We start from the raw sequence: 16557 nt of genomic DNA, 5'->3' as shown, positions 1-16557 counted from the left end.
GAGAAGTCATGTATTATTAATCCAGGACCTCCACGTGTGCTGTCTCTGGGATGGTCTGAGCTTCAGTGCTTTGATTGGACGCACCTTCCCGTCGGCTCACGCCTTCACGGTCCCATCCCGGCAGGGGGCGGAGCCTGCGTGACATTTACACCCATGATTGGCCCAGGATAAGAAAATTTACAGCTTTATCTCCGCGGGTCCGAGGAGCAGATCGCGCGTTATAAATAGAGCCGCCAGCCGGGGAAAATAAAATGAGCACCGATCTCCAACAAAGCCGCGTCCGGCCACCGCTCCATGATCTTTGTGAGAAGGATGCTGCAGCAAGCTCTTCGAGTATCCGGCCGGAGCGCCTTCCCCCTGGTCAAGTGGATGGAGAGGTGGGCTGAAGGCGCGTCAGCCGGCCCGGAGGGGACAAAGGCGGTGAGGAGTCTGGACGACATGCCCGGACCGTCGGTCGCCAGCTTCGCCTGGGACTTGTTCGCCAAACGGGGGCTGTCCCGGCTGCACGAGTTACAGGTAAAACGATGAAGTTCAGCAGGGATGAGTTAAAGAGAAGCCACATTTACTTCTTCACAATACTTGCATTTTTAGTGCAAATGCATGCAGTTTTTTCTGCATCATAGTGGACTAATTGGTGAAAAATATGGAAGCACGGGAGGTTTGAGGAGGACAGAATAGATGCACGTCTGAAAACATCATTGACAGCACAGAGAAACTTTCCCCCTTTTGCAGATCGATGTGAAAAGAGCCTAATGGTGTCAAACTCTGCACATGCATCATTCTGCACAGTGAAGCTCAAACATCCAAGTGATGTGACAGCAAGGATATTTTCATCGCTTTAATCTAAATGTCCCTTATTAGAGGTGAATGGGATGTCTGTCCAGTTATTTAGGATATTTTAAATACATTTAAGAATCTCTATTACTGCTCGTCTACTGTCTGTTAAACATATAATCCATTAACATGTCTGCCAAGTAGAGGGAAGAAGATTTGTCTGATCCAGTTATGTAGCTTAAATGAAAAGTATCTAATTTAATCTATTCAAAGTATCAGGAGGATTAGAGAAGCCTGCAGGCATCTTCCTGTCGTCACTGAAGGACAGTGAGGCCTTAGACTGCAGGGTTTTTTACAAGGGCAGCCCCCCATATCTCTCTCTCTCTCTCTCTCTCTCTCTCTCATGTCCCAGTTGGAAGGAGTGCAGCGGTATGGGCCCATGTGGAAGGCGAGCTTCGGCCCCATCCTGACGGTTCACATGGCCGATCCAGCGCTCATCGAGCAGGTGCTGAGGCAGGAGGGCCAGCACCCCATGCGCTCTGACCTGTCCTCCTGGAAGGACTACAGGAAGCTCAGAGGACTCCACTATGGCCTCCTCACGTCGTGAGTGTCACTCTCCTGTCACGTCCCCTTTCGCTCTCATTAGAAGCCACAAATCACAAGACAATATCAAACTAACACGGTTCGACTTGCTTCACAAGTGCAGCATATGGCCATAATGAATGATGTGATAAAGCAACTGAGGACTGACAACAAAGACACAACTTGCTTATTCAAACTGAAGATGAGACAGCTGTTCTCAGCTAATTTCATTCATTAACATTAAGCCGCAGTAATAAAGGGAACTCCTCCTCCAAAGTGAGGACAGGTACAACTGTAAGGTCCTTAGTTTTAGCTACAGTGTAAGATTTCACTAAATGTAATACTGAGGAGTCAGACTTAGAAGAATTTAAATGACTTACCCTCTCCCTGTATGCCACATCTGGAGTCATGTTCTTTGCTGACTCTGAATGAAGTGGACAAACCCTGACGTAGCGCAGAAGCCACTCTGACATGAGCGTGTGTTTATTTCTGCTCTGTGTGTGTTCCTAGTGAGGGGGAGGAGTGGCAGTCGGTGAGAAGCCTCCTGGGGAAGCACATGCTGCGGCCGAAGGCAGTCGAAGCTTACGATAAGACCCTGAACAGCGTGGTCAGTGACCTCGTTGCCAAACTTCGCCTTCGCAGACGTCCCCAAGGCCTCGTCACCGACATCGCCAGCGAGTTCTATCGCTTCGGCCTTGAGGGTAAGGTTTCGTGCGCCGTGGGGCGTAGCACGACATGTAAACACCGGTAATCAGGGCCAGGAAGCAATGCTATGTGATGACACTGACATTTTAAACATACATGCCTGTCAAAGCCTGACATACCCAAATAAATAAACAAATTTTGAACTTTATCTCACCTTTCCAGCGATGGAAAAAGTTTTAAGATCCTTTAGTGAAGTAGAAGTGGCAATTGTGCAATACAAGAATACAAATTTACTAGTAAAAGTCCTGCATGTGAAGTAAATACCAGGAAAATATACTTTTCAGCAGAGATTGAAGAGATTTCCAACCAAAAGCGTTCTCAGTTTGAGTTGTTCTGACCATCCAGTCACGCAGATTACTGCAAAACTCGGTTTACAGGTCACAAAAAAAGGGGAAAAAAGGAAACAAATCGAGGATACACACATCCTTCCCCCGAGGCTCCTCAGCAGTTGTTCTTGTAGGAAGAGAGAGCTACACATTCCCCTCTGCCAGATTTTCCCAGACTAAACACAGTTTCAATCCAGCGACTGTGACTGTGTCATCACCTGCACAGTTCTCAAACATCATCGTGTTGTTGAGTGGGAGTGAATTACTGTTTATATAATGTCTGTCGTTAATCATAATCTACTCTGAAAGAACGGGATATTGAAAACATTTTGTGGCTTGTACGATAAAGTACACAATATTACAGTTGTAGTCATTGAAATATGTTTAGCCAGTTGGTTTTGTTTCCTGTTTATAGTTTTATGTTTTGCATTGATTAATTCAACCAATATGTTGTTTCTGCACTCCGTCAGCATGATGCAGCAGCTGACAACTTGGATAATAAAACGTAGCTTTTAAAAAGCCATAGAAGTGCTTTTTTTATTTTTAGCTTATGGTACATTTCATTTCTGTCAGCGCATGAGCCGCGTTTTTCTCACCTCCTCATTTACCTTTGTTTTTTTTCTTCTTTTTTTTTTCTTTTGACAGGCATTTCCTCAGTGTTGTTTGAATCCAGAATCGGTTGCCTGGATCCGGTCGTCCCTGAGGAGACGGAGCGTTTCATCCAGTCGATCAACACCATGTTTGTGATGACGCTTCTTACCATGGCCATGCCGAGCTGGATGCACCAGCTGTTTCCTAAACCCTGGAACATCTTCTGTCAGTGCTGGGACTACATGTTTGACTTTGGTAGGTCATATGTCCGAAACATTTCAGCCTGCTGTCGGCATGGAAACAGTGATAAAATAATAGGAAGACACAATGAAAAGTGTATTGATTAATGATTATTTTAGTTATAGATTAATCTGTTCAATCAATTGGTTGATTGGTCTATAAAATGTCAGAAATTGGTGAAAATGTTGTGAAAATCAGTGTCTTCCAAAGCCCAACATAACATCCTCAAATCTCTCAACCCAAAAATATTCAGTTTACTGTCAGAGAGGAGTAAAGAAATGAGAAAATATGCTCATTTAAGAAGCTGGAATTAGAGAACTGTGACTTTTTTCTTAACTCAAACTAATTAATAGATGATCACATTATTGGTTAGTGTTTAATTTAATAATAGGCAACTAATCGTTTGGTCGATTAATTGTTGCAGCTGTGTTAAGGAGGCTTCAGTCTGCAGTAATGCCACAACATGGAACTAAAACAAACATGGAGGTTGAACATGCTGTAGGTCTTTCCAAACTTCATGTAATTATTTTCCTTCTGCCCTCCTCAGCTCTTACTGTCTCTTGCTGGTTTCTACCCAGTACTTTTAAGACTTATCCAGAGCTGACGTTTAGAATGTTTTTAAAATAATCACACTGGTGCAAACTGGATCAGGAGGCAGGAGATTAAAGTCCTTAACCCGCACGCACTACATGATCATTTGTACATCGGTCACGATGGTCAAACTGTGGTTATTATCAACCTAATAGTCAAGTTTGTTTTTTTGCCCTAGAAATTAAGTAAACAGGTCTCAAGTGTGTGAGAGAATCTAATTTGTAATCATGGACAATTGTGCATGGTTTTCAGTACTTATCAAAGATCCCATATTCTGCTCATTTTCAAGTTCATACTTGTATTTGAAGGTCCTACTGGAACAGGTTTTACATGGTTTCATGTTCAAAAAAACTTCCAGCTTCTGTCTGAAAGAGCGGGGACAGTCAGCCCGCTGAAGTGCTGGAGGAGGTCACATGTTCAACAAATCTCTTATGACATCATAAAGGGAGCCAAATCTAAATGGTGTGTTTTGACACACATTTACTGAAAAATGGAGGAGGAGAAAAAGAGATGACGTTTTTTTCTCAAGGTCTGAGAGTCTGTAGACTCACCGGGGACACGTTTATGCTGAAGACCTTAAAAAGAGCATTTTGCATAATACTTAATTTTGTGCCATCTGGGGAAATGTGCGCTGGTATAACAGTAAAGATCCTTGAATATGGGATCTTTTAAGAAGCATAACTTGATCAAGTCAAACCAGAAGGCTCAGGACTCACTGCTGTGTCTCAGCATCCCTGTGCGATATTTTCATTTACATACTAACGGCCTCTAATCTCCGCGCTTTCAGCGAAAGGTCACATCGACCAGCGTCTGACGGCCGAAGCGGAGAAGGTTGCCCGTGGAGAGAAGGTGGAGGGCCGTTATCTCACCTACTTCCTGTCGCAGACCGGGCTGCCCATGAAGACCATCTACAGCAACGTCACGGAGCTGCTCCTCGCAGGAGTCGACACGGTAAGACCGATCACCCTGACCCCATCGTCTCTTGGATTCTGCCGTCAGTCCTTCAGATTTATTGACCCCTTGCGGACATCTGTCTTTTCAGATCTCCAGCACCATGTCTTGGTCGTTGTACGAGATGTCCCGTCACCCTGAGGTGCAGGCGTCGCTCCGGGACGAGGTGTTGAGCGTACTGGGCGGCCGAAGGATACCAATGGCAGCAGATGTGGCCCGCATGCCTCTGCTGAAGGCCACAGTCAAAGAAGTGCTCAGGTATAACTGAAAAGGATTCAGTTCATTTCCTGAGGACACCAAAATTAAGTTTAGGTTTAATTTTGCTTTATTGGACTTTTGTCTTCCAGGTTGTACCCTGTGATTCCTGCCAATGCAAGAGTCATTACAGACAGAGATATCCAGGTTGGAGGCTACCTCATCCCTAAAAATGTGAGTGTGTCGAGGGAATTGGTGCACTTTGACTGTTTGGATCCAAATTATCGGTTACCTTTTGCAGCACAAACCTGACAGTGAAAAATCTCTCCACCCAGACTCTGATCACCCTGTGCCACTTTGCAACATCACGGGATCCAGCAGTGTTTCCAAATCCGGATGAATTCCAGCCCCATCGGTGGTTGAACAAGGACCAGACTCATCACCCGTACGCCTCCGTGCCCTTTGGGGTAGGAAAGCGTAGCTGCATAGGTCGGCGGATCGCTGAGCTGGAGCTCTACCTTGCTCTTGCCAGGGTGAGTTGGCAGGACATGTGGCGTGATCAAGGAGAATGATTTTTACTGATTACTGAGCAGCCTTTTCTCCCCGCGCACTGACCTTTTGCTTACAATAAACTTAATTAGAGATACAACTTTATCAACCTTACACTCTCGTCATGCCGATGGATATTTCCTTCTTGGCACCTGTCTACGGGGTGTGCATGAGCCTTTACAGTGAAAATATTAGGATCCAAATGTGGTTTTAGTCCAGGCTGAGTCAATAGTTTGGAGGACAAAGAAAGAAAAAACGTATTTTCTGACAAATTATGCCAATCAGCTTGTTAAACTGATGGAAAAAAATGATATAAATAGTTACATTAACATTACAGTAATGAAGCACTGCCTCACTGTGCTTATTTAGCAGCAATTAAATGAATTAAATTAAAAAATGTTTTATGCCACATGTATACAGAAAGCATTTGGTAGAGACTCTAGACTTTGTAACACCCTCTGTTACATGCTGTTTGTACACAGATTATCCTAACAAGTAATTGAGATTTTCGAGTAGATGCAGTTTTTCAGACTTTCAGCTTCAGTGTTTCAGACAAATCCTCTTGCTGCAGTTTTTCTTGGAAAAATGTAAGAAACTAAAAGAAGGGGATTTAAGCTGTTGTGCAAATCCAGTTCCAAATGAATTGATTTGATTTTACCCACCACCTAGCACATGATGAGAGTTTGATTCTTTCATGTCAGCCACCCTGTAAGTAAGGCTGTTTTCTCCGTTTCTCATCAGATCCTCATGGAGTTCGATGTGAAGCCGGACCCAGAGGGGATTTCTGTGAAGCCCATGACGCGGACGCTTCTAGTTCCTGAAAATGTCATTAGCCTCCAGTTTATTGAACGATGACCCACTCTTCTGTGCTGATCTGTTACGAGAATGTGAGTCTCTCTGCGGCAGAGAGTACAGCAACCGTGAGCCTGTTGCACGCAGTGGATCACGTTAGAGCCGACCTTCGACCTTAAACACAACTGAAGCCAAAGCCCTCGGTACCTCTAACCCAGAGTGTGGCGGCGGACATGAGGAGGAGGACAAATGAATGAAGGGTGAGCTGTGAAAGCTCATCGCTGAGGCTCTCCACTGGGAGCGGTGGAACTCCAACTCTAATAGCGTTTATTTTTTTATAGATAAAATCACCATCAAGCACTTATTTGCACAGAGACCATGAGCGAGCCAGTGATCTCCTTCAACACAGACTTTTGTTTTATCCTCATAGTGAGTCAGACCATGTTGCGTTTCATAGAATCTTCTGCACTCTTAACCAAGTATGTGTGTCCTGGTCGTGCAAATAGTTCATTTTAATTAATGTTTCTGTATATGTTTTTCCAGTATACTAAGAGGCACATTGCATGCCTCTCTAAGCCTGAGATACACAGTGTGCCCTAAATTATTCAAGGGTATTAGGAGGATCAGGCTCATGGACACACTGTTTCTAATATCTTCAGCTCTTATGGAGCTACTGTGAGAGTTTTGTGTGGATACGATGTTCAATATGTTGATCAAAGTGTATTTTGAAACGGCAGCTGTTGAAATGATTCCTGTGTAGCAATACGTTTAAAATCCCGAATGTGGGGTCTGTAAATATGACTGTATTGTCTTTTAAAATGTAAATGTACGCCACAATCCAACGGTGCAGCACAAGTTTAACTGTCTCTATTTTGTTTTGTACATCCAAACCTACTATGAGTGTTATATCACCATTTTGTAAACGTGATAAACACCAGTATCTGAGCTCTGTATTTATTCTAATTTAACACATTTTGAAACTGTTTCTGTAAATGACAATAAAATTTTTCATTGTATTTGGCCTAACCAGTGAGAATCTAATTCATTTTTTTATTATTTACTGCCTTCTGAGACATAATCTGTCTGTCCAGTTAAAGCTTTGACTGAATTTTCAATTTAGCCAACATAAAGCTGCAATGTGTTGTCACACAGTGTTGTTTAGATGTTTACAGCTACATCACCCGTTTCTTTTGTGTTAATGTGATGCCCACTTGTCTTAAAATTTAACTGCATCAGATGCAACAGATTATTATCATTAATCGTTTATTTAAACATTGACATTGGGATCTCTTTTTCAAGACAGACCTGTGCACAATAAAAAAAACTATACACAGGTAAAACAGACAATAAAAAACAGTATACAGTTTGAACAGACAATAGGAGAGAATGTACATCTTAAAGGGATTAAGATTAGGTCTAATTTAGCAAACACATGCCAGAGAACAACCACCAGGAATGTAGGCAGTAATGTCCAAGAAATGCAGCGCCGAGTATCAAAGTTCCTGTGTGACGTGACCGTGTGGAGCGTGCAGTGTGAGCGGTGCTACAGCAGATGTAGGTCGATAATTTGGACCAAATAACTGCACAGCTGCACTCCTCGTGGTTAGCTGTTATTCTGATGGGGAACAACCTGAAACTAAAGCTCTAGCTCAAAACAAATATCACGTTATTTCAATTTAAATGTTCATTCAAAATCGGCACTGAACTCTGCAGTGTGATAAATAATCTACAGATGCCGAACACGAAATACAAGAAATACAAGACAACTACACTGGAAATGAGTCCTGTTGGGAAAAAGACGCCAGCAATCTGTGGTTGATCTACTAAGGAGGGAAATCCAATGAACTATGACATCAAGACTAACCCTAAACATCTATTTAGCATTTCCTGGGGTGCCCCTCCAGTTTTTTATGAAGTTTGAGGTGGATTATTTGAAAGTATGACGAGACGTAGAGTTGATTTTAAATCACTAAATTGTAAATCATATTTAATGGTGTCTGAATGGGTAAATGTGAATGTAGTGTTACAGCAGTTTTAGTGGTCAGAAAGACCACTAGAAAGGTGCCATGCCAGCAGAATCCATTTACCATTTAAACTTATATATTAACTAAATGTATTCATACATACACGTATAGTATACATGGGTGCATTTAGAAAAAAACTTCAATTACAGACAAAACTGATATAAATCGATTTGCATTAAAGTTACAATGTGCTGCTTCTTTGTCAGTGAAACGGTTGAATTCAAAAGTATGTAATAAATATACATAAAAACATATATTAGAAGAGGCTCTGGACACTGTGACATATTCTGTTAACATGCTGTGTGTACACAGATGATCTCAATTACCAAAGTAATTTAACTTGTTCACGATTAAATCAAACAGTTCGTCAGAAACTGCAGGGCTTCAGATAAATCCTCTTGCTGTTTTTTTTTTTTTTCTTGGAATAAACTAAACTAAACTTTCCTGGAAAGAACTAAAAGAAGGGGATTTATTAAACCAGTATGTAAATCCTGTTCCAAAAGAACTGATCTGATTACCTAATCCAGGGATTCAGAGTCACTACCCAACACTTTTTCATTCTGTTCACTATAGTAGCGTACAGTGTAAGGAAATGATAATGTGATCAAACTACCATATGTGTGTGTACTATATTCCACAATAATGGGATTTGTGAATATCGTAACTGGAATAAAAGAATTCAATTTATATTGGTTTGGCCCCAGAAATGCTAAAAAAAGATCTTGTCAGAAATCTGTAATCTTTTATCTTTTAATGTTTTATGTAAAAATGATCTGGGCCTACATGTGATGTCCAGGAGGGGGCGGTAAGTTGCCGTAAAGCTGTTTGAAAACCACAAAAAAACCTTCACAGGAAGAAGAGACTAGCAGAGCGGCTAATGCTAACAGGCGCACGTAAATTTTACGTAGCAAGTTAGCAATGTAGCTAGCTAACTACCTGTTTATAAAGAGGATATAAACTGGCTAAACAGATTCGAGTGAAGGGTTTAGATACCCCTGCGAAGGAAATAGAAGGAAAAGGTGAGTCACAAGACGGCGGGGCTAATTGTGTTAACAGCTGCTAATGAACGAACGCTTGGTATCATTGTGTTAGCTAAGCTAATGCTAGCTAGCCAACACAAATCAGCGTTGTTTTGATCAAATTGTGTCGGTTTACCAAACGGGCGGTGGTGTAACTGTGTCTGGATAAACTATCTCGCTCACCACAGCTGTTATTTTAATGCTAAATATTACACACAAGAAGGCAACAGGCAACATATACATGTAAACAAAGGCAGCGCTAACTTCAGCATTAGCAAGTTCATTCCCACTTCACTCCCTTAAATAGAAACACTTCTACTGAAAATGGGCCTCACACAGAGCTGTAAAATAACACTGTTAATAAATTACTGTCATCTCAGACTTAATCCGTCTGTCCAATCATAGCTTTGACGTTATTTTCTCAATTTAGCTAACGTGAAGCTGCAATATGTTGTCCCACAGTGTCGCTACGATGTTTACTATTAAATAATAACACATACATGCGGTAGGTTAAAATTAGAATTTAATTATAACCCATTAAAAACTGCTCTTTAAAGTCAGATGATTTAATACTTCCATGAGTAAGATGCTCCTGAAGTCCACAGACTTCCTGTTCACCTCACTACGAACCAAACCTTTGCAACCTGCTGCACTTACAAGTGTACAAGTATATGTAATTTTCACTGTACAACGCAGGGTTGGAGCCACACGTTGAACAGATTATTAAAAAAAACAAAAACAATAGATACAGCTAATTCTATACACATATACACCCAGGAAATAATTCAGGTGTGCAGTTTTTGAAAATGCATCAGGATGAACAAGAAAGATATTAATTGATTATAATATCCGTGTGCTACCTGTCATGGACGCTGTAACTACTTGTCTTGTCTCACCATGCACTGCTAGTCTGAGATGAGAAATGTCTGGATTATTCCCTGACGTGCTTCATGTTGTGACTGATGTGAAAGATGCAGGCTGGTGACCCTGTGGTTGGAGCACCGATGTCAGTCGCTGGGGCTCAAAGTCGGTCGGAGGACGAAGAGTCACTTGGAGTGAAAGATGTGAAAAGGACGGCAACACAAGCGTTTGGCAGTGGTGTTCCCAAACGCAGGAGCTCCTCCAGGTTTGAGTTATACTCTTGTATGTTGCATTTTCCCAACTGCAGAATAGTAAATGTATTTTGGTGGTATTAAAAGTTTGTTTTGATGAATAATTATTCGACATTGTTTGCCATGGTGCATCTGAAAATGTGTAAAGAATTGCCGTATACATTCCTTAGGTCAATAAAGAGGAAGAAGTTTGATGATGAGCTGGTGGAGAGCAGTCTTGTGAAGTCGTCCAGTAGAGTCAAAGGCCCTCCTGTCATAGAGCCTGTTCGCTGTTCAGGGAGTGAACCTTCATCCAGTGAGAAAAAAAAGGTGCGTAAGACCTTAGAAACCACAGATTCTTGGAAGATCTAATTGCAAGAATGATAAACATCCATAGGTTTGATGGATATTTGTGATGCTTTTATGTGACTGTCAGGTGACAAAATCGGGGACTGCTCTCACACCGCCTCTCACAATGGTAATAAACCCTGCACCCATCACCAAAAGAGTAAAGAAAAGCAAGCAGCCTCTACATATCACTAAAGACTTGGGACGATGGAAACCCACTGATGACCTACTACTGATAAATGCTGTGTTGCAGGTGAGTAGTATAAAACAAGTGCCCAAAATGATGAATGATGTTTTGGATTTAATGTGATTAGTTTGTTTGTATGGCCCAGTTTTTTTTTTTTAATCTAATGAGTCTGTATTTGTCTCTAGACCACAGATCTGACTTCTGTCCATTTGGGAGTTAAGTTCAGCTGTCGTTTCACATTGAGGGAAATTAAAGAGAGGTGGTACGCTCTCCTCTACGATCCTGTCATCTCAAAGTAAGATACTCACATGGCAATAGCTATACCTTCCCCTCTGTGTCTCTACACTAGTTGCCTATTTAAAAGAGAGCTCATTTCTCTGTGTGTTGTCTCTCTGCTTAGGCTGGCATGGCAGGCCATGCGTCAGCTTCACCCAGAAGCCATCGCAGCAATTCAAAGCAAAGCTCTCTTCAGTCAGGCTGAGGAGGCACTGCTGGCTAAGATTGGTTCAGTAAGTGAAAATGTTACTTAAGCAACATTTCACTGTCGTAGTAAAATAAACATCAAATATGAAAGAATCTAATCAGCTTACATTGCCCGTGTAATGGTTTGAAAATAAGCTGTTTAAGAGCCAGTAGTATATAACATGCTTTTTAAACGCACAGATTTGTCCACTCTGTATTCACAAGCAGTTTCATGTTTCGTTTGTCACTGAACAGACTAGTCAACCTAAACTGGACGTGTTCCAGGAGCTTCTGAGCAAACATCCTGGTGTTTTTCACCCATCTCGCACCACCAAGAGCCTGCTGGTGCACTGGCAGCTGCTAAAGCAGTACTACCTACTGGATGACCAGAGTGGTGAGTTGAGTTGCCACTTCAAGTATTCCAAGATAACTTCAAAGTATTTAGTTATTTATTATGTTTTCTAGAGCTCAAATTGTAATATAGTCCAAATATTATATGTGATATGTGATCCTCTTGAGTGTGATATTTTAGGAAGCCCTGAATGCTGATTTTCTAAATAAAGAGACGAGCAGTAAGTTCTGTTTGTCACCGTCTTGTTGGCTTTGATCTTGTGTTGCAGTCCAGCCTCTCCCTAAAGGCGACCAGGTCCTCAACTTCTCTGATGCTGAGCAGATGGTTGATGATGTAAAGTTAAAGTAAGACACATGTTCATTTCAGTATTCATCACATGCTTTTTGTTGCTGATGACAACGTGTTTTCTTCTCATTTTAAGTATCATGTGCCAATGAATTTTTAATGCAATTTTTCTGTTTCTTTTCACACAGAGAGAGTAGAGACGAGGTGCTGGAACATGGTAAGAAACAAGGAAGTGCAGTTGTTTGTTACATTGGATCTGTTGTCTGTGGTGTAAGTCTTTGGTCATTTTTATCTAGTTTGCATAAATGTCCCTCTTGGTTCACCCTGGTCTCTGTTTCAGAGCTGATGATTTCTGATCGTCACCAGAAAAGAGAGATCAGACAGTTGGAGCAGGAGCTGCCTCGCTGGCAGGTCCTCGTGGACACTATCACCGGTCTGTACACTTTCACTCACCAAGCTAACAGACTTTTATAGCCACATTAGTTTTGAGGCATCAAGTTTAGCTGAACTGAGGTTTGCGTATATGTGTTGGGTCATTAGGGATGAGCATGCCAGACTTTGACAACCAGACACTGGCAGCGTTACGAGGAAGAATGGTACGCTACCTCATGAGATCGCGAGAGGTAAGAAATCTTTAAAAAGCAGTTGTTGCTGAGAAGAAATGTTTTCGTATGTTTTCACTAAGATGCTGATTATCTTTTTCTTCATGTCGATACAGATTACGTTGGGCAGAGCGACCAAGGACAAACCCATAGATGTAGATCTATCACTAGAGGGACCTGCCTGGAAAATATCAAGAAAACAAGGTGGATAAACTTGTACTTTGTCAGACTATAATGTAACATGCAAAACAATCTTTTAATTTGGTATTAGTAACCAGCTGTTTTTGGAGTATTTGAGCAATTCTTACTTGTATATTTTAATTGTTTTGACATTGAGGTTATTGAAGCTCTGTGATTGACTGGTGACCAGTCCAGATGTGCACTGAACATAATTGTATAAAGTAACAAGGTTTGCACAGGTGCTTGAAATCCTTGAAATTAATGTGGTGTTTTCAATGTTTGTAAAGTTCTTGGATTTTCAATTAAACGCTTGAAACTTCTTGAAATTCTATAATTGCATTGATAAAATAAGTCACTATCTGACGGAATAGTTCAAAGAAATAGAATTGGTCAGAGAGAGCCTAGTTGCTTTGAGTATATTCAATTTAGCACAGCTGTAAGGTGCTGGAAAAGCTTGAAAATGCAACTTGAGAATGCTTAAAAATGTGACTTTCCAAGAGATGTATGAACCCTGAAAGTAAGTGTGGATGTTGCCACTCAAACACAAAACCGCTCATTCCCACATCAGGGACCTTTATAGGAACTCAGGGACCCTAACTGCATTTTTGACTTGAGGAACCAGAGTTAAGATTTTTCTCCTGTTCTGTGGAAAGTACAATCCTGGAGCAGCCCGGTCAGGGGGAATACACATTCGTTGTGCTTTGTTGTATCCCAAAATAGCAGTTAAGCTGCTGCATTTCTCTAACCGGTTCTGGAAACCAAATCTGTGGAAGCTGGAGTGTAGCGATAACGCAGAATTTGCACAGCAAGAAGTTTGTCTCTGAATTTGTATCTCAAAAGATCCAAAAACAATTGATTTTCTCCCATTATGTTTCTTTTGTTGAATTATTCTCATGTGAAACTCTTCTGATGTTGCTGTATGTAACTAAACTGTAGAATTATCATCATCATCTTGATGTGTGTGTGTTTTTTTTTTTTTTTAATGAGTTATGACATGTATTGATGTGTACAGGTATTATTAAACTGAAGAATAATGGAGACTTCTTCATCGCCAATGAGGGCAGACGACCCATCTACATAGATGGCAGACCGGTCCTGTCGGGCAACAAGTGGAAACTCAACAACAACTCAGTGGTGGAGGTGTGTGGACGTGTTAGTGGGCGTGTTTGATGCAGATTGAACAACCGTGATATATTTGAGTGGGGCGTGGCTCTAACATAGTGTATCCGTGTCTTCAGATTGCAGGTCTCCGCTTTGTGTTTCTAATTAACCTGGAACTCATCTCACTAATAAAAGCTGAAGCAGCCAAGATGACGCAGCAGTGAACTTCAAGAGTGAACATTCAGGACAAACCTGGCAGGTGGATGGACGCAGTCGGTCCTTCTGTGTCCAGCAGTGGTCACCAGTGTCTCTCATGAAGCACCGTATCGCTGCCACCACGGCTCAGACTGACAGTGGTCACGTTAACCTGAAATGTGAATCGTACACAGACCACAGCTAAAATCCTGGAGCAAAACAGTAACAGGGTTTACATGTTCAGACATTTTCCATGTTGTAACGTAGACACTCTCATGGTAGAGCCTTGTTTCTTTTCCACTTTTTCAGAATATTGTATTTAAATTCTGTAGTAAAGCTTTTTCAAAATATTAAACTTGTACACACAGTGTTCTGAAGTTCTCTTTTGAGTCCAAACATCAAGCTTCACACATTAACAGAGAGCCTGTTGTGAGAAAAGACACATCCTGTCATCTATCCAGCTGTGAACAAGTAGTTAATGCAAAAATAATGAAATACACTGAATAATCTGCACTCAAGAGGAAGCCTCTGGGTATCAGCGTGGATCTGTCTACAGTAGGAACAGAAGCTTATAGTCATCCTATTCTGCACTTACATCTTAGTTTATTTAACAGGGGCAGTGTATATTAATGAACAGTTCTGTAAATATGGCAGAATTGGCCTAAAAGCCAGTTTTCATCTGTTTACATAGACGTGGGCGTCCTCTGTTTCAGGGCAGCTGGTTACACGGACTGAAAACTACAAAGAGTGAAGTAACATCCATATAAGGTGCACAGACTATGCTTTGACACAATATCATTCAAAACCAAATAGCTTTAAACTTATGTTCCCTCCTGAAGGGATCTGTCTTATTTGTAGCTCTAATACATCAACAGGCGGGAACCCAACTTCATACCATTATTCTTTTACAATACAAATATGTATTTAAGGTGTGTGTGTGTGAACTTTGGTTGGAGCCTGCAGCTGCAGATTGTTTGCTTTCTTCATATGTGGAAATCAGGCAGACAGATCTGTCTCTTAAGTCTCTTAAGGACTTAACTGTCTGTAAAATGTTTCAATGATCAACGGGATGTTCAGGTTCATTCACAAAGTGCACTTCACTGACATGGAGGCGTCAGAGGACATTTTACAACCTGGAAATGACTCAGAAGAAAAGAAAACCATTTTAACTGCATCTCAGAGGCTGCAGTGATCAATCCATGTTCAAATCACTGATCAAAACTCAACTCTTCAGAAGTGCTTTTAATGTGTAATCAGTGTTGTCTGTTCTATGTTTTAAAAGTGTAAAGTGTCTTTCAGGAAAACACTCTATAAATAAAATGTATTATTATAGTTATGCATCATTACCACAGTACAGAAAAGTAGACTTTTTTTACTGTTAAGATTCATATGGACATACTGTATGTAAAAAAAAAGAAATGCACCAGTGATGATGGAAACACTGTCATGAAAACACAGACAGTACAGTCCAGTGAATCTGTCGTTGCCATAGAAACTCAGTCCTAACTCAGCATGTGCGTATGTTGTGTTTTGACTGGGTTTCCCAAACATGGCACTGCTCACGGTGGCAAAGTTTAGACAAGGGAAGGAGACGACCCTCAGCCACATTTTACACAACAGCGGTCAAATCCAAACTCTACACATCTGAGAATATGACAGGAGGAGCTCCTGTCATATTCTCAGATGTGTGTCGTTTCAGGTCAGTGGCTTTTTCAGCATCACTTTGCTCTGAGAGAGAAGAAGCTGCGCGGAGCTGGAGGATGCTGAAATACCTTCCAGGTGTGAAATCATGTCTATTTCTTCGTCCTCAGCAGTAATTAATTTATGGATTTAATTAAAGGTGCATTGTGTAATATTTTAACATCAGAAAATCATTAGTGCTCCTTTTTAAAGGTAAAGAAACAAGAAAGAAACACTATTTATTGGTGGAAATGGGGCAAATAATTACTGAGTGTCTCACAGAAGTATAGCTGGAAACAAAAGATTTGAACATTTGTTTAAAATAAATGCACATGTGGTGATTTGTGGGAAGGAGAGAGGCAACATTTGATAGAAAGCAGTGGGAGGTGTGTCAGAAACAGTGTTTATTCATTATAATTCTCAACCATGGTTTTATTCTTAATTTGTCTTTCCAAAAGCACTTCAACTTAAAAAGTGCATATCGCTTATTATGGTTATGTAACACCAGTTATTCTCGCTTTGAGTCTCATTATTTCATTTCATTTTCGATGTTGCTGATTTAGTCCCACCCCGCTGCAGCAGCGAGACACGTCTGTGGTCTGACATTTCCGCACAGCCACCTCATGTTGACTGCAAACACACACACACATCCTGATAGAGACTTCTTTATTGTTTCCTGCTGTCAAAGGATGCCTGTCAGGAAGAGCACAAGGTTCTTCGTCAGCTTTACCAAAT

General features: G+C 41.2%; 2 protein-coding genes across 2 annotated transcripts; both read left to right on the top strand.

Annotated features, from left to right (window-relative positions):
• The first annotated feature begins 294 nt into the window (after positions 1–294).
• On the top strand, positions 295–6359 carry cyp27b1 (cytochrome P450, family 27, subfamily B, polypeptide 1). Its single transcript, XM_070847987.1, has 9 exons — positions 295–516; positions 1187–1377; positions 1867–2057; positions 3033–3233; positions 4597–4760; positions 4852–5018; positions 5108–5189; positions 5291–5488; positions 6246–6359. The coding sequence occupies exons 1-9, from the start codon at positions 295–297 to the stop codon at positions 6357–6359; spliced, it is 1530 nt and encodes a 509-aa protein (XP_070704088.1).
• A 2832-nt stretch (positions 6360–9191) lies between these two features.
• mcrs1 (microspherule protein 1) lies at positions 9192–14508 on the top strand. Its single transcript, XM_070843037.1, has 14 exons — positions 9192–9339; positions 10311–10465; positions 10622–10760; positions 10867–11031; positions 11151–11260; positions 11366–11474; positions 11683–11821; positions 12048–12123; positions 12253–12281; positions 12405–12497; positions 12605–12687; positions 12783–12870; positions 13859–13986; positions 14085–14508. The coding sequence occupies exons 2-14, from the start codon at positions 10311–10313 to the stop codon at positions 14169–14171; spliced, it is 1401 nt and encodes a 466-aa protein (XP_070699138.1). The 5' UTR covers positions 9192–9339; the 3' UTR covers positions 14172–14508.
• The last annotated feature ends 2049 nt before the right edge of the window (positions 14509–16557 follow it).

Source organism: Pempheris klunzingeri, chromosome 2, assembly GCF_042242105.1.
Source record: "Pempheris klunzingeri isolate RE-2024b chromosome 2, fPemKlu1.hap1, whole genome shotgun sequence".
NCBI lineage: Eukaryota > Metazoa > Chordata > Actinopteri > Acropomatiformes > Pempheridae > Pempheris > Pempheris klunzingeri.
Note: the sequence above shows the minus strand (reverse complement) of the source record. Positions and strands in the feature narration are given on the sequence as shown.